At 47.3% G+C, this 25061-nt stretch overlaps 1 protein-coding gene across 2 annotated transcripts; it reads left to right on the forward strand.

Annotated features, from left to right (window-relative positions):
- The first annotated feature begins 5013 nt into the window (after positions 1-5013).
- LOC125749482 (transmembrane protein 200B) lies at positions 5014-10825 on the forward strand. 2 transcript variants are annotated; one of them, XM_049026774.1, is made up of 2 exons: positions 5014-5401; positions 8737-10825. In XM_049026774.1, exon 2 carries the CDS (start codon positions 8751-8753, stop codon positions 9936-9938), a length of 1188 nt encoding a protein of 395 aa, XP_048882731.1. In that variant the 5' UTR covers positions 5014-5401; positions 8737-8750; the 3' UTR covers positions 9939-10825. The 2 variants fall into 2 exon arrangements, with proteins under 2 accessions (XP_048882731.1, XP_048882729.1); XM_049026772.1 differs by lacking the exon at positions 5014-5401 and adding an exon at positions 7143-8574.
- The last annotated feature ends 14236 nt before the right edge of the window (positions 10826-25061 follow it).

A 25061-nucleotide genomic window follows, 5' to 3' on the forward strand; every position in this document is an offset into this window, starting at 1 on the left:
CGGCATGTACAGAAAATGAACAAAGCCGAGTGGATGTGCGTGTTTAAATGCTACCAAGAACCACATTCTCCAGTTAATACACACAGTGTGATGCATTAGCTGCGGATGTGCGTCTGTGTTTCGGTGCATTAGGCCACGGCCGCAGCATCGGCTGCGATTCCTGCCCGGGCTCCGTTCGACCGACTTCCTTACTGTCTGCAGAGATGTGAGCCCGTAGCTCCTGCCCATCCGCTCCCAGGGCTTGTTCCTCCTCCTGGCCGCGGTTCTGCTGGACCGACCCGGCTAGGTGAGTCTCCCTCAGCAGGCCTCTTCCCCCCCCCCCCCCCCCTTGTCACACATCCGGTGCTTGGCACGAGGACGCCATGTTGTTTTTCATTCTGCTTGGAAGGGAGGCACTGCACTGCACTGCACTGCACAGCCCGCGGGGCTAAACTCCCTGATAGGCTCCCTCACTGGTGCTCCCATACCCATAACTTTCATCATATATTTTTCAATATTGTATTTCTATTCAGAGTATATTCTAGTGCTAAAGCATCTTATAGTTTTATTTAAGATGTCTGTTAACCACATTGTTTTGGGCCTGATTCTAGATGAAAGTCCCCCACCTAGTGGTCAACGGTAATCACTGCTTATATGTGGCGTATTTTGGCTGACAGAGCCCCCTGGTGGCCATCGTAAACCGCACAGTCTGGACTGGAGCCCTTTTATGGTAATGATGAATGATACTGTGCTGTATAAAGTCCCCTGATAGTACTCAAAGGACATTGACTGTGGATAGGAGCTGTATAACCTAGTCTATGGATGACTGCCCCCTGGTGGCACTGCCAAATTAAAGTAAATAACAGGCTCCGTGGATATCAACAATTATGCTGTCTGAAAGCCCCCTGGTGGTTACTGCAGATAGCAGTCAGGAGATGAACATACTGTGATACTGGAGGGAAATGCGTATGTTTTAGCTGCCCTGATGTTGCCTGTAGACTCCTGCTTCAGGGCATGGCAGGTTAACCTCTCTCGGTTCCGAATGGCATCCCTGCTGTTGCAGTGTGGAGGGAGGTGCTGGGTTCTCTGCCCTACACCCACTGAAATCAGGCCTCCAGTTGCTCCAGCCAGATGTGTCAGAGGACACCGATAAGACATTCCTACAGCTGTATAACAGCAGTGTGCTGGTGTCTGACAGCGTCGTGTGAGTCACTGATGAAGGACACGGATGGGTCAGACCTTCTCTCTGCAGCAGGGCTGGGCTGCTGCCGCCCGTCGTATGGCGTCACTGAGCCACCCCCCTACGCCGGCCCTTATCAGCCCCCCACGCCCCTCCCCGGGCTCAGCGACAGAGGCGAGAGACTCCGGCATACCGAGCCGAAGTCTCCAGTACCCATGTTTGCTTTTGGTGGAATTCTCCAGCTGAGCAAAGACGTGAGCTGCTGCTCAGCCCGTCGGATTCTTTTACTGACAGACATTATCATTTATTCTCCTGATGTGCCAGAATAGATCAAGAAGAGTTACTGCCTGAAACCAAAAAGCAGTTATTTCAAAGTCTGGAAGGTGAAATTACGAATTTGCGGTCATTTGGATTATCTTAGATGGATAAACTTATCCTAGAGGGAGATTACTGTGCATACAGCAACAAGCGTGTATAGCGTGGATCAACGTACATATAGTGCAAAGACGTAACCGTAGTGCAAGCAAAACAAAAATTGAAATGACCAACATCACTAGTGCAGTCCTTAGGTTTGAGGCAGACGCCCTAGAGTTTATGCTAAAAGAGTGAAACAGATGTGTGCAGGCAGCAGTGCAGATATTCAGAAACGTTCGAGTTTGATCCCTTGTGATTAAAATTGAGCGATTTATTTCTTAAAAATTGAACACATTGAGCATGGCAAATGTTTTAAGATTTTTGGTGTTTGATTTTGTCTGTGACTTCGGATTTTGGTGACTGTGACACCGACCCGTTTTCTTCATAGCTGGTTGAATGAAGCAGGTGCTCATGTTAAAACGGACGCCTGCTGTAATGAGCATGAATCCTGTGGTGCCACTAAAGCGACAAGCAGCCCAAGTTGCAGGAAGACTGGGTAGCGGGTCAGAACCGCAGCCACGCTGGTCTCGAGCTCCTAATGGAAGGCGCGGCCCCCGGCCATGCTTATCGAGGCACACGCGGATGCCCCCGTCTGCCAGGAAAGCAGATGTTGGAACCGGCAGGTGCCGGGCCAGTCGGCCAAGTGCCGCCTCTGCAGCGCCAAGGATTAAGGTTCTGGCAGATTCACCTGCGGAATGATTTATGATCCGTGCTGTTCCTCGCTTTTCTACCCAGGAGCTACGAAGCAAAGTGACGTTTTGTGGCTAAATCTGGTTTAATGACTGATCAGTTTATTGCACAACTTCAACGAGTGGAAATGAACGTTCCGAATGTATACATACCTGCAAGGTCTGAGCTAAGGTGAGTCACCGGGCCTGACCAGCCACTGCTGCTGCGTTTTCATCGGGCCTAAGCCTCTCCAGCCGCCGGCGGGCATGAGAATCACCTGTTTGACTCCTTTTAGCGACTGACCCTTCCCGTGCTGTAACACGTGTGTCTGCTGTCAGGCCGGTGCCAGACCGCCTTCGACATTTTCAGTGGGGTTAGCGAAGTGTGCAGTGTGTCAGATGGGACGTGACACTTTTCCAAATTCCCTGGTCGTAAGAAAGCTAATGAGCCAAACGTCCAGTGCTGCACTGACAGCCACACCCTCCCCAGAGTCAGGACTCTCATTCAGAGTCAGGAGAGATTCTACTGATTGTAGTCTTTGCCGGATGATGGACATTTACATGATTTGTATATATAAATTTACAAAAGAAGTGTAACTGCTATCTCTAAATCCCGCGCGGGTGGTCCTGTGAGAGGCCGCCGTCATACCCAAGGTGTCCCCATCCCACTGCTTTCTGGGATGGACTCCAGCTACACTGTAACCCTGCACTGGAAAATGGATGAATGTTGCCTTAATATACTCCACAACTGCTATTTGCTTTGTAAAGTGATGGAGGACATCAAACCCGCACATAAAATGATGTAGTTAAGTGTTAAAGGAGGGAATTAGGCTGTAAATACCATAATTCAAACGAAAAAAGGGACAGTTGGAAAACAGAACGTTTATATGCAAAACAACATGGGAGGTCAAAAGCAACTCCCGGATCTGTGCATTAAATTTAAAGAGCATCGCGCAAAGAATCGCAGAGCTACAGCCCAATTTGTACACCGCCTTTAGAAGCTACCTGCTCATAGGTCTATTACAGGTGTATGTCTGTCAAGCGTCACACAGTTTGGCTAGTTTGCATGTAATTTTAAGGGCATTATGGGATGACTGATTTTTAAAAGAATGAATACTAGACCACGGGTGACGTACCGTTTCTGAGTCGAACCACATTTAATTGTCTACAAAGCGCAAATTCCCATTTGAGGACAGCTGTTACAACATAGACTCACTGCCGCCAAAATTTGCGAACACCTAAAGAAAACAGCCAGGGCGTAGCAGGCCATTTTCCCAGGGCGAGTGCTTCCCACGACCCCGTGGGAAAAGAAATTCCAGGCAGAGATTTAGACGAGAGCTTGCGGTCTGGTTGGTACAGGCAATGGAAAAACCCTGATACGCAGAGCTCCGCAGAGTCCGAGGCTCGCTCTCGCACGGAAGATCTCCGGCTGCTGCTGACCGAGGGCGAGATGATCGCAGGCTGGGCGCCGGTCTCCTGACAGTCGCAATCCCTCCATCACGCTGCGTGATGTCAGTTACGGCATGGCAAGGGCTAGCCATCTGATAAATCACACATAAGATAAGCTTTATGCATCCCAGATTTGATGTTGCAGCAGGCACTACAGAAAAGAACCGATACAGCAATTTACAGTAGTTTACAGTTTTTAACACTGCCAATAATAAATTAGTGAAAATACCTAAAGGCAATAGGTTATATTTACATTGAGTGTGTAGTGCACAAGTAACACACCAGAACATTCCCGTCCTCTGCACCAGTGTGCGTTTCGTATTATATTTGCCGAATGTCTAACAATTTCTATGTTTGTTGAATTTAGAGATATTAGTCTACAGAGTCAGGGCTGACTCAAGCTGTAGGCAGAATAGACAGCTGCCTCGGGGCCCTGAATTAACTGTGTCAGGGAGGAAGTGAAATGATCATCACTTTTCTGTGTGGGGGGGTCCCAAGTAAAGCTTAGCCTAGGGATCCTGAAAGGGTAGAGCCAGCACTATACCTGTACTCGTAGGTGTAAATTATGAGAGGGGTTGCGGGGTTGTAACTGCCCCCAATCAAATTCATCCAATACAACCCCCTGGACTCCCTTAAATGGGTGGATGTCAACACCCCCCCTAAAGCTCAACCCAAAGTCATGTCCTTTCCTATACTGGGACATTACACTGTTTCAATAAAAAGCCCATGATATGATAAATGATCAAGCAGTGGTGGTCTCGTCTGTCCCAGTGCCACATAAAGACCGTTACTGTGGAAGCTTTGAGGACACACATCAGGACAAAGCAGACAGCTAGCCGCGTCACCAGCCTCGCAAGCTGAGCTGGACCTATGTGACCGTGCCGAGAGCTATGCTGGCGAGCGGAAGGTCATTCAACCTGCGGGGCTTTCGGATCGGCGATGGGTCCGTGTGCAGGGCTTTGGAGGACCATTCGGCAAATGGAACCGTAAAAGCGGAAGCCCATCTAAAGCTGCAAGCAGCTACGAAAGTAGGCTAAATGACACATACAGTTGTCATAATTAGGAAAAGCCCCCGCCGAAAAAACGAATTAATCAAATTGCACTTTGTGGAGGGTATTCATATTAAACTCTTTCTGGCACAAAAAAGACGTGGAACCAACCCGGCTGCTCAGCTTATATAATATATTCCGATAAGGAATAAAAAGAAAAGAAAAAAAAAACAGACGTAAGGAAACAAGCGCCCCAAAGCTGAAAATAAGTGCTTTTGGTCGCAGATGTCCGCTAAGTTGCGCTCTGCCCCCCCTCCAAAAAAAAAGACTCCATGAGGAGTAGAGAGGAGGCGCCACTGGTGTTTCGCTGGAGGAGTGAGAGGGTCGCCTGGTCGGTGCTGTGGAGCCAGTATAGGGTCGACAGCGTTGTACCGACTCTCTTATTAGACACCAGTTCACCAGCACTGGAGCCTGTTAAAGGCAGGCGGTTTGGGAGTCTCCCAAAGTTGGGGAAGGCTGGTGCAAGACGGGGAGGTCCGTGCGACACCCGAAGCCCCATCGCAGGCTCGCAGTTATTTACCAGCTACAATATGTCCATGGGCTCTTAGGAAGAAGGCGCAGAAGATGTAAGACCTCTCGATGGCAAAGGGACAGTGTGATGCGCACCGCAAAGCCGCGCTGCAGAGAGGGCGAGTGACCGAATCCTTTCCCAGGCTGCTGCCGTAAGTGATCGCGGTGACCGCCGTGCACGACGTGTGCATTTTCACATCGCTTACCCCTGGCGTGCATGCATCTTAAAGTATAAGATACTCAAACCCAGCTTTCGCGTTAAAGTTTCTCAGGGGGGATTAACAGTGGTCTCGGAAAATATTTGGGATGCGGTCCTAAGGATCACTCACGGGAATAAAAGCCGACACAAATAAGGCTTCTGTGGGCTGGAAACTGCACCAAACTGATCTGGGAGTCGGAATCTTTTTACCTGTTGGTTCGTCTAATAAACGTAGTATTTTGGTTTTTTCGCAAAAATGATGGACTTTGAAGTCACGTAGTTGTTCCGTAAGGCAACTCGTTTGCCATGACATCTGGCAAAATTGCTTTGAGTTTAATTGCAGATGAAAGTCACTTTAGAAGCGGAAGCAGCCGTTCTTGGACACAAAGCAAAGCCTCTTTTCCCGACTCTGTGTTGGTGAAATATGTGGCTGATCAACGTCGAATTTCCGAATAGCGTGAATTTTTAATTCTGCAATTACATGTTACGATGTTAATCGCACATATTCATATAAAGGTGGAGGTCTCGCTTAGCTCAGTGCTGTAAAGTATTGGTATTAAATATTTTTCATTATTCGTTATGCATTGGTAAATAACTGTTAATAGATTCAGACACTCACGATGGTGACTATGAATACTGTTTTCTTGTCATGAAACCTGTGTTAGTGATACCGGAGAGATTAGAGTTTATGAACATACGACGCGGAGAGTTATACTGCTGTGAATGAGATATAAAAAAGAACGCAGAGTTGCACTGGTACCAGTGAGATCGGCTATGTAAAGGAACACAGAGTTATACTGGTATAAATGGGGAAAATTATAAACGAAATGATTACGAATTATATAAACACAGAATACCGTTATAAATTGTGTAGAGTCCAACTGATGCTTTATGTTTCTATAACTTACTTAAGGCGATTAACGGCACAAACCGCCGTTAATCTTCCTCAGCTAAATAAGTAAAATAGTATATGGCAACTCGACAATATGTTATCGGTGTATGTGATGGTGTGCGCTGTCTAGGTATGGCTCATCATCATTATCATCATTATTATTATTTATTATATTTACCCATGAATGTCGGTGTTTTTCCTCCTAACATTCTCTTCCAAGTCCTGCTGTGATCCTGCTGTCATGTCTGCCTCTGGACACAAGGACTCAGCTAATTATAGAAATATTGTATAAAACGTCTGTTTTTCCTCTAAATAAAACTGACTTAATTAGGTAAAACGTCCTTGCCACAGCACTGAGATATAGACACTGGGAAGGTCGCCAGACTCGTTAAAATGAAAGTGCAAAAACTAGCTAATGAAGAAAAGATGTGTTCGCGGTGTGGGGAAACGTTCGTGTGCATTCAAAGCTTTCGTGAAGACGTTTCGGGACTGATCTCCCCGACTTTTCCCTTTCTGATATGTCAGTATTTTGAAGACCAGCATGTTGAACGCTAAGAAAAGCAATATTCATTCAGCTCACATACCCGCCTGTGACCAGGCAGAATGACTAGTTCATACGATGGTCTGATAGTTAATCTCACAACCTGTGATTCTCTATTATTCGTTTTTGTATTCTACGATAGTGCTTACTTTTTCCTTATTTTACAAAAACTCCACTATCCACATGATGTTAAAAATGGAACGTTTGATGGAACGAGATGCTTAGAAAGTCAAAACCATAACCTGTGATTTCTCCACTCAAGATTTTTCCCCCTGAAATGATAAATACACTGATGCTCATATCAAACGTCATGTTTAATATTTTAAATATGTGCTGGGCGACGTCCCGATATTTCAGAAAGATTAGTCATTTGAACCAGATGAGGTATGTTACTCAGCTGTGTTTGCAGAGATAGTGAGATATGACGCTTACCAAACAGTGATTCAATGGGAAAGTTTTTGACCCACCTCGACCTATTTTCTCATTTAAAAACAAAGCCCCGCCTTTGTTGTTTTGTTGGTAACCATGTAGAAAAGACAGATTTCACTGCATGTTTAAAATAAAAAGAAATAAACAGAGGAGTAGAATGGCAGTTTGCTGAGCAGTACGAGACATTACCCATCATGCTCTGCTGCCTGAGAAAGCCAGCTATTTCATTCACATTCACATCCCCACAAAAGAAAAATATTTCTTTGTGTTTCTGCTGGGAATCATTACTTTTATGCAAAAAAAATAACGTGGAGCTTCCTTTTCTTTAAATATGCCAGGTAGTTTAGAATCTGCTTCTCAGTGACGGTGTGGAGTTTAATTGACTTCCGCACCAGAGACTGGCCGTCGTGTGTGTGGGTTCTCCGTGGCGCATTGGCAGCGCTGACCCAGTGGTCCGTCTGGATGCGGCAGAGCCACAGCATGGGGCGGCCGGGCGGGCGGTGCAGAATGACCACGTTTTCCGCAGTGCTCCCCGCATGGGCCTGGCTCGCGTGGCGTGTTTGGAGCTCGTTCCGTTTCACTGCGCCCTGTTTACAGCCGTGCCTTCGGGGGGCGGCCGCACATGTGCTAGTGTTTCTCCTGTGCCCGGGTATGAAAGGAAACGACCGCTTTTGTGTGTTTTCCTGAGACAATTAGTCTCCTTGACGGCCTGTGTGCTTAACAGCAGAGTGCTTCAGGGCATGCTGATTGCAGACAGAGATGAGACAAGGACCGACACACACACTCTCACACACACACGAGTGCACTTAGGCTGTCGTGATAAGCGCCCATCCCAGGTTACTTCAAAATAATATTTGGCATCACGTTGTGGGGGGGTGGTGTGTGGTTCAGCAAGTGAAATGATGCTTTATTTGCCGTTTGTACAGGTACATTAAAAATCTTGCTCTCCTTTGAGATACACACACATATAGGTTTGTAATTATATCTTTGTGGAGAGTCTCCATTCACTTATATGGGGAAAACTCTAATCCCAATATGACGACCTTAACACCTACCCAGCATAACCTTATCCATAAATAAGCTTGAGTTCCCGTTACAAGGTTGTCCATTTGTCTGGTGACTATGAAGCATTTCATGGGTTAAGGGCCTTGCTCCAGGGCCCAATGGAGATGTAGCCGATCTGCTGAGACTCACACCAGCGACCTTCTGGACAAAAGCCCAACCTACTAATCCATGTCCCCTGGTAGTTTGGGTGGTGCTTCAGGTACTGACTCAACGTTCAGTTGTACGCTCCTTTGAATAAAACCATTTACAAAATAAATAAATAGTAATTGTTGTGAGATGCTTAGCCTATGAAAGGCTGGTTCTTTAGAATGTCAGGTGGCTGCTCCGAGTCACGGTGGACTCCTTGTCTCCTTCCCTCCAGCCTCCTCTCCCGGCATGACAGCGACAGGCTTCCCCGGATTGACCCCAGGCTCTCGGTTCACCTCGCACTTCACACCCTTCCGCCAGCACCTACCCCGCTTCGGCTTCTGCTCCAAGAAGAAGAGTGAGGCCGCGATCCAGGGCCGCCTGCGGATAAAGTCTCTGCCGGGGGCCTTCCTCATCCTGGGTGTGCTGGTGGTGCTGGTGGGCACTGCGGTGGCAGTGGCGGGCTACTTGCCCCGGGCTCACAGGGCCGCCACGCAGGGACAGAAGGCCATGAACGGGTCGCGGCTGGTGCTGGGGCGGGCCGCGGGAGCCCGGTCCGTGCCCTCGGCTGCCGGGCTGATCCACAGCGACCGCATGAAGCTGCTGGGGCCCATTGTTATGGGGGTGGGCCTCTTCATCTTCATCTGTGCCAACACCATGCTGTACGAGAACCGCGACCGCGAGACCCAGCTGCTGCTCGCCCAGGCTGCCATGAAAGCTGCTGTCCCCGTCGACGGTGTCCTGCCTGCCCTGGATGGGCCTCTTCCCCTTCCCCCCCAGTGGCCCGTCAGCTTGACGGCCACAGAGCTCAACATCTGTTGCTTGGATGACCTCGCCGACTCGGAATCCTTGCTGCTACAGGTGGGGGCCGGGGGCAGTCACTGGGCCTCTGGAGTGCCACCCTCGTCCACCCTCCTGACGGAGGCTCTGCACCATCAGGGCGCGTCCTCACCTCCCATTTCACTGCGCACTATCCACTCAGACTCCTGCAACTCCAGCGTCATCAGTGTGAACATCCCCGGGGCTTCTGCCCCTGCCTCACCCCAGTCAGTATCCAGCACGGGAGCCGTGGCCCCACCCCTCATTAAACTCAATAACTACCCAGTGAACCCCCCTCCGGGCATGTCTAGGGATGACGACTGGGGTGCACCCACGTTGCCTCGCCGTGCCTACAGCCTCAGCTGCAGGACTAACCCCCGGGAGCACCAGCCTTCCGCAAGCCGTATGGGAGCACTGCACGCTCCTATGACCCCAGCCGAGTCATTCCGCAAGGAATTCAGCTCGGACATGTGCCTGAGCATGGCTGCCCTCGACCCTAAGGGGACAGAGGAGCAGAAACACCGCAGCTGGCCGCGACTGGACCTCAGCATGACCAGGAGGTACCAGAAACTGGAGAACGCTAAGGACTCTGGGGACAAGCTGGAGCAAGCATCTTAAGGCAGCTTGTGATATTGTGGCTATATGGTGGGGGAACCGTGCACCAAAGGGCTTACTCACCATCGTGGACAGAAGGGCCCTCAGTTCAGCGTTACTGTGGGATATACAAATGTTCTGGAGATCTTTTTAAGAGTGTAAACCACAGGCAGCATGAAGCGTGCTCCTTGGAAGTGGACATGGCAAAGTGTACAGTCACCGCATGGCATTTTCCAGGAGACCGCTCTGGTTTTGTGTTTGGAGTTTCTGCCATTAGTGGGATTGCATTTTAAGCACATCTCGGAGGAAGGAGAAGAGACTCTGGCGGGAGTGATGCATTTGGAGGCCTTTCGGAAAGTCTGCTGGATTTTATGAATCATCGCGCGGAACCTGAGACTTTAACGTTTCTGTTCTTGCCACAGAGCATCGGTATAACAGATCAGGAGAGGAGTTTTCGTGCTGTATTTTAGCTATGAATGGAGTGTGGCATCTCCGTTAGCCAGCTAGCTGGCGGCATGCACAGAGACGTACTGATAGCCATCGATTGTTCCCCCATAGTTATTTGTCTTCCGAATGCACGCTGTCCCCAGTCGCTCTGGCTGTCTGTCCCCACAGCGTAATCCAGTCCCGTGATGGAAGAAGCAAACAATGGCCGTGGCTATTTTTTAGGATCGTTTAAAAAAGGACAGATCTTCATAATGTTGACCGGGAAGTCTGTTCGGGCTACCGATTAATATGCAGAGTTTTGGCTCATGGATCTGTTAGCCAGACTAGTACTGGGTTCTGTTCTGTGTTAAGAAGCAATGAGCAGTATGTTGTTCGGTTTGATTTGAGCACCACAAACTATGTTGGATCACTTAGAAGTGGAGAAATACCTGTGTGATGTTACTATCAATAAAGGCAGGATGAGACCTTGTGGTGGAAATTTTTATTTAGCTGTACGAACCCTCCCCCAGTCCTTCTGCTAGAAATTGGAGGAATGCATGTATTGAGTGAGACGGTGCGTATTTAAGGTGGAAATATATCACCCTTAACCTTAATGTCACCGTCTTATTTCAGAATAAGAACGCTGCTTCAGAAAGGCAAGATACAGTAACTGCACTGAGAAAAAGGGAATTTTGCCTTGGTTTTCGTGTGAGATTTTGTAGTTACTATAACTCTCGCAAGGTGGTGCAGTGGTTAGGACCCGGGTTTGAGTCTCTGCTATGGCCCCATGTGTGTGGAGTTTGCATGTTCTTCCTGTGTCATCATGGACTTTCCTCTGGGTACTCTTGTCCCGCCCCCCCCCCCCACAGTCCAGAAACATGCTGAGGCTGATTTGAGTTAGCAAATTGCCCATAGCTGTGCATGTGTCAGTGATGGTGTGTGTGTGTGTGTGTGAGTGTGTCCTGCAATGGGTTGGCACCCCATCCTGGGTTGTTCCCTGCCTTGGGCCTGTAGTCTCTAGGATAGACTTCAGACCCCATGTGACTCTGAATAGGACGAGCAGTTTTGGAAGATGGATGGATGGATGGATGGAATTGTGTTTCCAAAACCAAGCATAGATGAATTAAGGTATTTTGTCACAATACAAAACAGAGTCTAAGAGACCTGATTTCGGTCATGACTCATAAATTTTGATAAAATATGCAGAGACTTTTGCCTTTTAGGGCAGAATGGATATCGGCTGAAATCAGTGCCTGTGAATATCAGCTGTGATTCCACTGTTTTATTTGGATGCAGCTCCATTCTTCCATTATCCAAACTACTTATCATGCCGGGGGTCGTGCTGTTAGCAGTAGGTAGAAGTCAGGACCACACCCTGGGCGAATTGCCAGCCAGTTACAGAGAAGCCACATGCCGTAGCCAGCCTGCTCGGGGACAGCGGGGGCCGTCAGAGACGTGGGGAGGGCACGTAGAGGGAGGACACGTGTGATACAAACGGGACATGGGATGCAGGGGTTCTCCCGAATATCAGAGCCAGGTGTGAGATGACAAGGCCTATGTTATAAATTGGGACAGAAACAAACCAGGCAGGAAGGCCAGACTGTGGGGGAGGGTTAGTGCAGGCATGTGCAGCGGTGATTTGGGCAAAAATATCCATCCAGATCTACAACAGGGATGATAATATTTTATTTATTGCATTTGTTTTATAAGCACTCGTACGGAAAGATTTCTGCTGCTGTGAAAATCTAATTAGGCTTTAAAAAAGCTAGAGGCTTCAGCTTCACTTCTAGTGCCTTGGATGGTTTGGGACGTAGGTGTGATGTTGCACAGAGACGTCTGGTTCTGGTTTGGGTCACTGGTGTGACTGCACAGAGACTTATGGTTTGGGACACTGGTGTGACTGCACAGAGACTTATGGTTTGGGACACTGGTGTGGCTTTGCACAGAGACTTATGGTTTGGGACACTGGTGTGACTTTGCACAGAGACTTATGGTTTGGGACACTGGTGTGGCTTTGCACAGAGACTTATGGTTTGGGACACTGGTGTGGCTTTGCACAGAGACTTATGGTTTGGGACACTGGTGTAACTTTGCACAGAGACTTCTGGTTTGGGACACTGGTGTGACTTTGCACAGAGACTTATGGTTTGGGTCACTGGCGTGACGTTACACAGAGACTTCTGGTTTGGGTCACTGGATAAACTGCAACCCTGTCTTATACCAGCTTCCCCCCCCCTTTTTGGGTTCTCTGAGCCCTGTCCGTTTGCCTCAGGCCTCTTTAATACAGATCAGGGCTCCTTTTTTAAATACAGCAAATATCCCAAGCTTCTCTGGACAGGTTTGCATCGTTTCCAAAAGGCCAAAGGTCCGTCTTGGGCGAAACACCCCACGCTGCCTTTTCGTAGTCAGGGTGTGTGGGCCTGCCCCCCCCAGACTGCTGCAGCATCTTCTGACCCATTTCCTGGCCAACACCTGCTTCCCATCGAATCGCACAAACAACCCTGTAAAGCAGCGGCTAGGAGAAGAGCTGCAGTAAAAGGAGCTTAAACGCAATTAGAGGCGAGTCTGGCGGGGTCTTTGGATGGGGGTGCTGACGTAGGGGGGCTCTGGCTGCACTCAAATCAGACTAACAGATCTCAGAACAAGGGAGGTGGTCCCTGCTTATGGCTAATTCCTGTGTCCAAGCTGTGTTACCGCCTGTGTTTATATCTGGCAATATTGAGAGGACCTCGGCAAAGCCGTTCTGTTGTTTGCAGTATAAGTCTTAAATAATTAATAAATCATCAGAGGTTCTGTTTTGTGATGATTCAGCCAGTCAGTGGGTTTGAGGTCGGTTGTCTCTGACTCATAAAGAAGTATTACCTAATTATGAATTTGTTATCTGATATAGAGCTTCATTAAATTCTCTCATGAAATAACACTTTATAATTCATCCATGCAGACATTTTCTGAAACCGCTTATCCTATTCAGGGTCACGGGGGTCCAGAGGCTGTCCTGGAGGCTACAGACGCAAGGCAGAGAACAACCCAGGATGGGGCACCAACCTATCGCAGGGCACACCTACCCTCTTCATTTCATGCTTATAAAACATAACAAAGGATCCTAAATTTTTGATGACTGTGGAGTGGAATACATTGTGGAAATATTTAATGGAACCAGTCAAATTTGTGTACCCGGTGAGGGGTGGAAATGATTGGCGATTAGTATGTATGTTACTATTTTGCTTATTTTTGGAAAATTAAACCCCCAGTGTTCTGCAGCGCAGTGGAGTACCGGCCCGTACTCGGGGTTGGGGGAGTACAGGTCAGACAGAAGTGCCACCAGCATCTTTCTGTCAGCATCTTAACCGCTGTGCTTCCTGCTGAGTATCAGAAGGTAAGATGCTTACTGCCTTAGCGCTGCGCGGCTCGTGGCATTAGTGACACTGTCTCTGTCAGTATGAAACATGCGGTTTGGCTGCAGAAGCTAATCTCCTGGGAAAGCTGGGCGTGATCCTGTGCAGAACTAAGTTTAAGATGGACGTTATTGATCCTGGGGGGGGGGGGGATTCTGGTGCATATAGCAGTGAGAGCGTAGTGCCCAAAAGGCGAGATGCAAAGAAGAAGATCTGAAGAGCAGGCAATACGCAAAATATCCTGCAAAAGCAGGATGTTGTGATAATATTGCTTGTCGAATGTCCATGTGTATCACGAGTAGCAGCGTGCGTGTCTCGCTCGGTCCCCAGTAAACCTCCCACACTGGCCCATTGTTCCCAGCTGGCTGGCCCGGTTTACAAGCAGTTTGAATCACAGAAGCCGCTGTATAAAAGCTCAGTAAATGAGTTTAGCTCACGAGAGGTGGGTGCCTCTCTGCGGGGAGCTCGTAACAGCCATCATAAAGCTTGGCTCTGGGTAATTACGACCATTCAGTGTACCCCTCTGTTGTACCCCAAGAGAGCCCCTCTGTCGTACTGCGGTGTATCCCTCTGAGGTACCCCACTTGGAGTTAGTCTCCTTTCCCCTCTAGGACTGTTTTTATCGCAGCTGAAATCTTGCTGTATTCCAGCGCCGTCAGCTTCAAAGCAGTCTTAGAAGTGGCTGGTCCCAATGTGTCTGTGTATGTCTGTACAGGGGATGGATATGTTGTGTGTATACAGAGTTCAGATCTTTGGACTTGCTCAGAATAGATCCCATAGTGGCTAAGGGACAGTGTATTCTGCTGGGATTAGTACACTTCAGACTCAGAGACTGTTCTATCTGGATTAGTAATGTGGCTCCCTTTTCTGTGCTATTTCGGTCTAACCCTCAACCACCAACCACGCAGAGACCATAGTGTGCCGTTTCCCATAATGCCCTCTGAATAAATGATGTGCTGGAAGTCATTCTTGTTTTTTGCTGTTAGTTACTTATCAGACTTGAGCTTCCTCTGAGTTATAAACGTGGCTGTTTGCCTGTTTGGATGCAACAGAAGCGTATTTTTATTTCTTTTGTTTAACATGCCAGGACACTTATCAGTGCTTTAAACTTAACTTTACCTTAATTTGCTTAGCAGATACAGACCCAAAGTAGAACGCAGTCGGCATTCCTGGTACAATTGGCATTAAAGGCTTCGGGCAGGTGTACGGTGGTGATGGCAATGGCTTTATCACGGGCTCAGAGTCCTAAGCTACAGTGTCAGACACCCAGAAATGGTGCCACACAGAAACACCCCCATTAAGGTACTGGTGGGATTTGAACTCAGGATTTCCTGTTTTATTAGGTAGACGCTTTAACCAACTAAACCACTGAGTCTCAGCTATGCTGAATCACACACCTCCCCCAACAACCTGCTGCTTTTGGATAACACGCAGATTGGGATCAGCGCTTATTATTGCATTATGTGTGACTGTGTTTTGATTTAGAAATATTTTGGATTAAATCTATCTAGCAGACGAAACCCTGTCTCATTTTCACTGGAATTTGAGATGATCCCTACAGATTTGTAGAGAACGATCTGGGTTCCATTTTGTTCAGAGAGATGGTGGTTCGGCAGAACAATAATCCATAGGCCTGCTGGGTATAGCTTTATGGAGAGGTGTGGGCGGCGGTGGGGGGTGAAGACCCCTGAGGAGGTTGATATATCCTCTATGGAAATATTTAGCAATATGTGAATGAATCTGTAACCTCCGACTGCACAGCTAGTCAGTTGATAGGTCGTGTGACTTTTCTTATTCTCAGGTTAAATGAAAATGTATCGATGAGGCACATTTCAAACAACACAGGCTGACCAAAGTGCTGCACAAAATCATGCAAATGTGAGGCAAATAGCAACAAAAACGCAATAAAAGACGAGAATAGATGCATAAATAACAGACACTGATACTAATCAAAAGCCAGAGAGAAAATATGAGTGTTAAAACTGGTTTTAAAAGTGCTTAAAGTAGGTGGTGTGTGTGTGTGTGCGTGTGTGTGTGTGAGAGAGAGAGAACTTTGATTTGGTTTTGATACACTTTGATTTGGTTTTGATTCTGTATGACATAGCAAAGGACAGAATCATTGCTAGCTGTTTCTCCTCATTTTTGCAGAAATTTCTCCGATGACACATGAAAATATCTCAGGCAGATCAGCTCCCTGTCCCTCGCCTACAAACCTGAGCTGCATTTTCAATGAGCCTGCGCTACCCCAGCCATGCGGGGAGAATGCGAGGATCTGTGTGCATGCATGCATGCTGAGATGCACGTGCGTGCGCTCGTCGTATTCCTGCATGTTCAGACTTTTCAGCAGGATTGGGCGGAAGGCTCACCAGTAGGCAGAACATTCTGTGAGCCTTTGGCCAGGGATCGGAGCCCTGCCTTCCAGGCGGAGGGTATGATCATGTGATCTTGAGCATTCACGAGGGAACACGTGGTGTAATCACTGTTGTACACACCAAAGAGGTGTGTGTGCACTATGCTGCCTTTCTTGTGGTGCTCACACGTTTGTTACCCTGGTGCGGTTGGAATTCGGAGTGGGAGGGGCAGGATAAAGCAGGACCGGGTGGGTCATGGCCTTGAGGTGCTGTACAGATGATAAGGAGGTGTATGTAATGATCTGCTGGTGGGGGGGGGGTCGGTCAAAGAACTGTACAAAGAACCGTCAAAGTGCTCTCCTCCCATTTTTGGTGCCTACTGACTTACGTCGACTGATTACACAGGTTATGATGGTGTGGTTAAGGTCTCCCCCCCAGCAATGAACACAGCGCTCTGCATTTTAAGGCATGAATATGGAACTTGACAGTATGGTATTAAAGCTCATGGAGTATGACAGACAGCCCCCCAATACCAGCTACGGCACATTGGATTGGATCTGATTCACTTCCTATATCAATGAAGATACTATAATGTGAAAATGTACTAACCTCCTGTGGGGGGGGGGGGGGGCAACATTACTGCAGAATCATCATATAGCAGGGAGGATATAAAAGGATATAGAGTCATCGCTGATACAGTCATCGCTATATGGCTGTGTGAGTCTGTGTAATCATGTATATATTACATCATGGGGAATTATGGACGTGTGAAGCTGTGAGTGGTGTGTGGGTGTGTGGGTATGTTTTGATGTAGGTGGGTATTCGTGAAAATCTGTGTGTGAATATTTTAACAGTATGAAGCCCGTTGTGGCTGCGGGTGTGTGTGTCCGTGTCTGGAGCCGCTGCTGGATACTTCTCCTTGTCCCTGGTCCTTCCGAGCGCATAGCGCCGACACTCGCAGCGACTCCGTGGTCGTGTCATTTTCCCGCTGGCCCTGTCGTTCCCCGCGACACAGACCTGGCTTTTCTCCTCCGCCTCTCCTCGTGTGGCGGCATGTGAAGAAAGGCTTGTCTTCCTCAGTGCCCGCCTCAGTCAGCGACTGGGCGCCGCTCGCAGTCGCAGGGTCGTCTGCCTGCTTGACCCCACGATTTCCATTCCGGATGCCCGGGAACAAGCTGCTGTTCGATTCTCTCAAGCCTCGGCTGAGAGACGTCCAACACAAACCGCACTTTTTTAGCGCGACTTTAAATGTTGGCCTGTAGCAGGCACGCCGAGGGCAGCCCGGGGTCCTCAGCGGTTACTAAAAATACCCAATATCATGGGACTCTCTAGCCTGTTATCTGTACTGATATCCAGAATCTCATTATTTGCCAGTTTCCTCCAGGATGACTAGTACTCTGTAAAAGAAACGCAGGGTGTGTGTGTGTGTGTGGGGGGGGGGGGGGGCTGCGTTATCAGCGAATTCCACTTTTTCACCATACTCTGAGCCCCACTGCCTGTCAGGCTTCAGCAGATGCTTACATAAGTGGTCACACCACCCAAAAGAATACCTTCATTTTTAGGGAGAACTTTAACGTGCAGGCCAGTTAACTCGTGTTGGGACCAAGAGACCTGAATCCTGCCCTGTGCTGTAGTCTGATCCAATTACAGATAATTCAGCTGCTTCAAAAAATATCTATATATGTGTGTAACATCACAGGGCGGCTCAGTGGTGCTGCTGCCTTGCCCCTCCAGGGGTGTGTGTGGGTTCACATCCTTCACCCCTGTTCAGTGTGTGTAGAACTTACACGTTCTTCATCCATTATGGTTTCACCCCACTGTTCAAAAACATACAGTTAGGTGGGGTAGTGGGGGGCATGGTCCTGCAGGTTAGCACACTCTGCCTGTGATCAGAAGGTTGCTGGTTCCAATCCCAGGGTCAGCAGAACAATCTCACATCTGCTCCATAAAAGGAGCGCGGGTCACAGCGGGTGTCTGTGTGCCATGTGATGGACTGCCATCCCATCCAAGGTGTCTCCCCTGCGTCCTGCTATCAGTTTTTGGATTGATGTAACGTTTTGTCTGACATATAACAAGAGCACTTTAGACTACATTAAATGTTTCATCATACATAATGGTTTAAACTTGTATGGGATGAGATGGGTGCCCTGGAATTTTGGCAGGTGGGTGGTTAGCTTTCATTTTATTTTAGTCACTTTTATGCAACTGCCACCAGCCAGGGAAACCGAGGAGATGATATGGGTACATTAGGTTCCAGGATTTGTCTGCTACAGCTGGCCCAGTGTCCCAAACGCTGCCTACTCTCAGCCCTCACGACGCCTCAGTGTGGGTCTTACAAATTAAATATCTAATTTTTTCGGGAGTGAAGTCGGCTCTAAACGGTTATAAAAGATCCATATCCTCTTCTGCCATTCAACCATCCCAGCACCTCTGGCCATCTCAAGGTGACTCGGCTCCAACGGCAACGAGACCACGCTGCAGCGCAGTGGTCATCCATGGCTGGTAACACTGTACTCAGCAATTACTCAGTTACTACTGAAGAACAAATCATGTATAAATCATGAATAAATATAGTTGCTGCTTGAGATAAGATGCATCACAATTCATTAATGATGAACAAACATGAGATCAGTATTTAACTTAGTTATTCACTACTTGTTCCTTCAGTACTTCCTTCAATAGTTTTCAAAGGTTTACAGAATATAGTAAGAAATATTGTACTAACTTTTGTTTAGTCTTTGTGTTCTTTACTAACCGTATGGTAAAAAATTACATTAAAGACCTATTTGACTTAACTTGGGATGAAAGATGCATTATGATTCATTAATGATCAATAACCATTAGATCAGTATTTATTAGTGTTACTTGTCAGTAGTTACTTCAGTTGTTCACAAAGGTTCAGAGAATTAACAGATATAGTAACAAATATAGTAAATACTTGAGGTAAAACATGAGTCACGATTCCTTAATGATGAATTAACATCAGATCAGTGTTTAACTAAGACTTGGTTTGTAGTTAAATAATACATAAATAAGAGTATAATATATGTTATTTGTGCCCCATCAAGTAAAGTGTTACTTCCGAGGCCTGTAGGCTCACCCTCTGAGGTCGCTTGTCTGTATAACGATGCTTGTGTGACACGAGGCAGACCTGCAGCCAAGTGTGGCGTTAAAGTTGCGCGCAGTAATGCGTCTCCCCTGCAATGTCTGTGCTGTTGCAGCCCACACGCAGTTAATGAAATGCAGTGGTACATTAAGGACGGCAAAGATCCCAATCGCACAACAGCCAAGTGATGAGGAACGAACACACAGCGCTGGCCAGCACTGACCATCCCATGCCGGGGCGGATCTTGGAAAGGGCAGCTTTTACAGTCGCCAAACACCCCTCCCCCTCCTCTGGTCGACAACTTTTACTCTCTCCCACCCCCCCCCCCCCCCACCAAGTGCATTTTCTTTAATCGCTATGCTCACTGTGGCTACATAGACATCTATGCGTCTGAGACAAAGTGAAACTGGGCGGTGAAATTTGATGGGTAGGGGGGGTTGCACCAGAGGTGAACTAGATCACTATTCCAAGGGGTAATAATTCCAAGCCCCCCTCCTCCCTTTCATGCTCCAAGAGCCCTTTTTTCCATGACTTGCTGTTTGGGGTCAGTATGTGGCATAGCGGGCTAAGCCTCATAAGAAAGTTGCCGGTTCGAGCCCGGCCTTGGCACGTCTGTTTGACCTTGAGTAAGGGTCTTAACCCCCAGCTCTCTGGGTGCTGCTGTGGGCGGCTGCCCTTCACTGCCAAGCTTGCTCTCATCCATGGAGAACAAAGCGGGACAGGCAAAAAGAGAATTTCCCCTCGGGGTCCAATCAAGTACAATCATTTAATTTCTTCAAGCAACATCTCCCAAGGGGATCCCACGTCACTGTTCCATTGGCTGCGGAAGATTTCTAGTAGAGCTACATAGGCGATGTAGTCTGATACGTGCATGAAAAAGCGAGCTTTAAAGTCTCCTGTGTTGTTTATTCACAAAGGTGCATTAGAGTTGTTCATGCGTCTCACTGGCCACCTTGGTTTAAGTGTTCTAGGGCTGAGTGACGCAGAGCTCGGATATGCAACCTGCCGGGTGTCACTTATGAAACAGGAGGCCCGGGCCAGCTTCTGCCTCCTGCCGTGTCGACAAGAAGCGATGGGTGAACATTGAAGTTTTGTGATGTGGATTAACTTCTGCCACATCAGCCTGCTGCGTGAAGAAAGCAAAGCGAGTGTCTGCAACAGACATAAATCAGGAATGCCGAGAAGTGAAGGGCAAGTGAAATCCCCACTGATGATGAGCCAGCAGAGGGGAGATAAGGGGCTCACACTTCTTACCAGGATACTTTGACAGAGATTTATTTTTCTGCTCCACAAACTAGCGTGCCGCCAGATATGGTCAGGACCGTATATGGTCAGGACCATATATGGGCAGGATCATGTATAGCAAGGATCATGCATGGTCACAAAGCTCATGGCTGCATTAGTAGCTTGGAGGAAGAGTAATGATCAGACAGAGATCTTTCTGAGAGCCAGGACTGGATGGCCTGGGCTGAACATGTGGGCGATGTGTGGTTCGGCAGGTTGTGATGCTGTGTCTGTGATCAGAAGGGTGTTGGCTCAAATCCCAGAGTTAACACATTTCACCATTGGGCCCGTGAGCAAACCGCTAATCTCTCCTGGGATTTTGTGACCCAGCTTTTAATTGTACGTCACTTTGGATAAAAGTGTCTGCTGCAAAAATCGATTGTAATTGAAGATGTGATTCATGTAGCACAGGCTTTATGGCAACACCCAGGTATTGGGCCAGTTATAATCTGCTGCATTCGCACGTTTGATAGACGTTTATTACTGGCACTATTAGAGGTAAGTGCTGCATTATAAATGATGAAAACGGGCGTATTTGTTGAATGCCTCGCAGTGTCAGCCGGGGAGGTTACAGCTCAGCCGGAGAAGTCAAACGTGAGCAGGCTCCCAGCGTCCGCCCGCTGTGCCTGTCTGTCGTCTGCAGCCATCGCCGCGCTGTGATCCACACGGCATGAGCCTCTTCCGTCACTCCAGGCGGGGAGGAACGGCAGGGACGCAAGTCAGGATGGACTCCCAGGGCAGAACCGTGACGAGCAGGGGGCGGAAGGGGCGGCTGGAAAATCTGCCTTAACACTGGGGCAGAAGCGGCGTTATGAAGATGAAGATGGTTCAAAATGGCAAGCAAGGCTCCTAATAATGATGCTCAAAATATTACGCTTAAATATACAATTCTATCTTCCAGCATGTACTGATATTTTAATATCCACTTTAACAACAACAAGTCTGGCTCTGCCTTTTCAGGGTCTCTAGGAAAAGCTTTACTTGGGGCACCATCCTACCAAGAAAATTGATGATCATTTCACTTCCTCCACAATGCAGGCAATCCAGGGGCTCTAAGGAACTGCCTGCAGCTAGAGCCGGCCCTGAATGACAATGATCACATCTCATTTATGCAAGTAATGCAAGTCTTCAAAGGAATAAGGATATTACTGAATTTAAATCAGCAGAGGTCATTTCTTATTGACTCCGATCAACCATCAGTTATTACAAATCCTACGTAGTTTGGTTTAGATCAAGGGTGGGGAACCCGTTCCATGGAGGGTGGGTTTCTGGGATGACCTCTCAATCAGCCAATAATAAAACAGTTGTTCTCGGCTCCAGTGCTGGGGACCAACTGTTATTGGCTGATTGAGAGGCCATTCCAAGCACCCACCCTCCATGGAACAGGTTCCCAAACCCTGGTTTAGATGTAGTATGCCATGTCTGCAATTAGCCTGATTGCCACATCTGCCTTTTTTTCCCTGCTTGTGATTGGTTTACCATAAAGGGCATGTGACCACTGGGATGTCTATGCCTCAGCCAATGAGAGCCACGTGTGGAAAAATTCTTGTAAACGTGACCCGAGATGAGGACAATGAGTCAAAGCAAATGTTCCAGGTGCTGAGTTTCTGACTCCCATATGACCCCTGTTATAATTTTCTTTTCACCCATTTATATCTGCTCTTTATGGTGACAGTTTAGTCGTCTGGGCTGGACCCGACATCATATACCGAAAGTAATCTTACCTACTTCAGACTCTATTAGAAGCAGATCAATAAAAATGATTACATAGTGAGTCCTGGCCGGAAAAGTAATGATACAACAGCTTCATACCCACCTCTTCTTTTATTTGTGTGTGTGTGTGTGTATATATATATATATATATATATATATATATATATATATATATATATATATATATGTGTGTGTGTGTGTGTGTGTGTGTGTCGGCCATCTTGCCCTATAAAATATGCTGCAAAAGGTGCATATAAACCTCCATGTAACATATATACATGCATATATAAGTACCTTTGCAGTATTTTCCTTCAGCACATTTTGTAAGAGAAGATGCTCGACACAAAAGACATTAAAACATGAAAAATGTCTTCCTAGCACCAAACCCAGGGAACGAGCCACCCTGCGTCCAAACTAAAGGGCGCATTAAAAGATTCAGGACTGAGATTATCTCCCATCATCTAGTGCCACTCTGACATTTCTCAGCACATGCTAATAACCGAAGGAGAACGGGGTAAGACTGTAGAAGTTTCCGGACTGCTGCGGAATCTGTTCGGGGGAAATTGATTTCTTGGCGAAGATGTATAATTGGGTGCAGTGGCCCCGGCTGAGGATAAATGTTCAGGGTCCCACAGAAATATCTGGACTCATTCGGTTCAGTGTGCCTCCATTTGTCCACATTAACCCAGCCGCTCCTGGAATGTCTACAGGAGCTCATTTCGATGACCTTGTTAATGCACCGGCTGTCAGTTCAGACTGGACTGCTGGAGTGACCCTGTGCAATATAATAGGGATATTTTTCATATTATCCTGCTCTTCCATATAGAAAAAAAAGATATTCTTGCGTTCTGTTATACTTTATACGCTTCGACTTTCTTCTGAAGCAGGACTGTTCACTTCAGCTGTATCTAATGTAGCTCTCACGTGTTCGCCGTAGTGCCTTGTGGATCCTGCTGAGCTTTGCCCCACTAGGATGTTTACCAGCAGGGCTATTTACTCCCAAATGTATTTCGTAATAAATTACATATCAGATTTAGAGTTTGAGAGTACGCCTCGCCTGAGATCCAGTCCGGTTTGTTTCTATGAAACATGTGGGTCTCGTTGGTTTTGGTTGTCATACTACAGAAAAACCAAATCTTGAAGGCTAGCTTAGGTTCAGGGCGTCCCGATCTCCGCTAACATATTTGCCCGGATAGCTCATTCGAACCATATTCTAAACATTTGTTTTCGTTTTTTTTTTTCTCCTGAGTGATTTACGTAACGTAGCTGTGCACTGATCTGGCTTCTCTTCGCCGTATACGCAACGCGACGGCAGCGTTTTAAAAGCAATGCAGCCTCACCATCCAGCCGCAGAGCCCAAATCGTTCGCAGGCATGTCTCATGCAAGTGCCGCCCGTCTTATCAGCACTGATAGCTGCACACTGACAGGAGGGTTTACTATGAACAATGGAAGCCATTTCTTTGTAATGACTGTCGTTCGATTCTGACCCCGCGTCTCAGCCTTTGTTGGTCTTGGAGGACATTCCCTTCCTCTGCCTTCTTAAAATACGTCACACGAGGTACGATCACCAGTACGATCTTATTGATGGCCAGCAGAAGTGACAACATATGCCAGCTGCAGGTACCGACATGACAGAAGGCTGGGGATCCAAGACCGGAAGCCCCGGAGGTTTCCGGAATCCAGGATTCAGGCTGACTGAAGAAAAGCTCGTCCTTTTGTAGCGTAAAGTGGTGCCTAATGTCGGAGAATGATAGGAGAAGAAAGTGACTTTGCATTCTGGTTATGTCATGACTGTGTTTTGAATCTTTGTCATGTATTAATTTTAGGTAACTTAATCTAACATGAATGCCGTTTAATGTCTGGCTTTTGCCTATGATGATTAGAAAAAATGTTTTGGTTTATAAATTCCGGGTGCATATATTTTACAGTTTTATAATTCACATATCGGGCTAAGGTGCATTTTAAATGCTCTTTATGTCCTGCACAGTGTAGGAATTGAAAGCCTGTGAGCTGATGGGAGCCCATAAGCTGCCGCATTGAGAGGCACCTTCACACCTTGACCAACGGGCAGTTTGTTCCTCTATAGCTGTCAGAGCATCAGCTGTAGTCCTTCAGCAGAATACAAATTATGCCAAATGAAATACCCACGGCCCCCAATCTAATCTCAGGAACACCTGCTTAAAACTGTCTTCAGGTGCGCGTAGAATCATTGTGATGTAATACACTGGGAACAGACGCAGTCTGGAGGAGGAGGTGCCAGTAAATAGACAAAGGCTGTTTGCTTCCAGACCGATCTGGGGTAATATGACCAGACTGCTGTTTATAATGGTGAGTAACTTTCAGTTCTGACAATAAAACAGTTTTTGATTAATCATCCTGCGCAGTGACCTGAGTACAAAGGAGTATACATTCATTTTAAACTGAAGTAAAGTAATACATACTCTCTAACCTTGTTTAGAATGGACAGCAGTACAATAGTATAGACTCTATATTACCCTCTTCAGTACAGATGGCAGTACAGTAATACATACTCTACATCACCCTGTTCAGTACACACATCAGTACAGTAGTACATACTGTACTCTACATCACCCTGTTCAGTACACACATCAGTACAGTAATACATACTGTACATCACCCTGTTCAGTACAGACATCAGTACAGTAGTACATACTCAGCATCACCCTGTTCAGTACAGACATCAGTACAGTAGCACATACTCAGCATCACCCTGTTCAGTAGACACTAGTTTAGTAATACATATTCTACACCACCCTCCTCAGCACAGAAGACAGAATAGGATTGCATACTCTACATCATCCCATTCAGTACGGAGAGCAGTACAGTGATTCATAAGCCACATCACCCGGT

Source organism: Brienomyrus brachyistius, chromosome 9 (genome assembly GCF_023856365.1).
Source record: "Brienomyrus brachyistius isolate T26 chromosome 9, BBRACH_0.4, whole genome shotgun sequence".
Classification (NCBI taxonomy): domain Eukaryota; kingdom Metazoa; phylum Chordata; class Actinopteri; order Osteoglossiformes; family Mormyridae; genus Brienomyrus; species Brienomyrus brachyistius.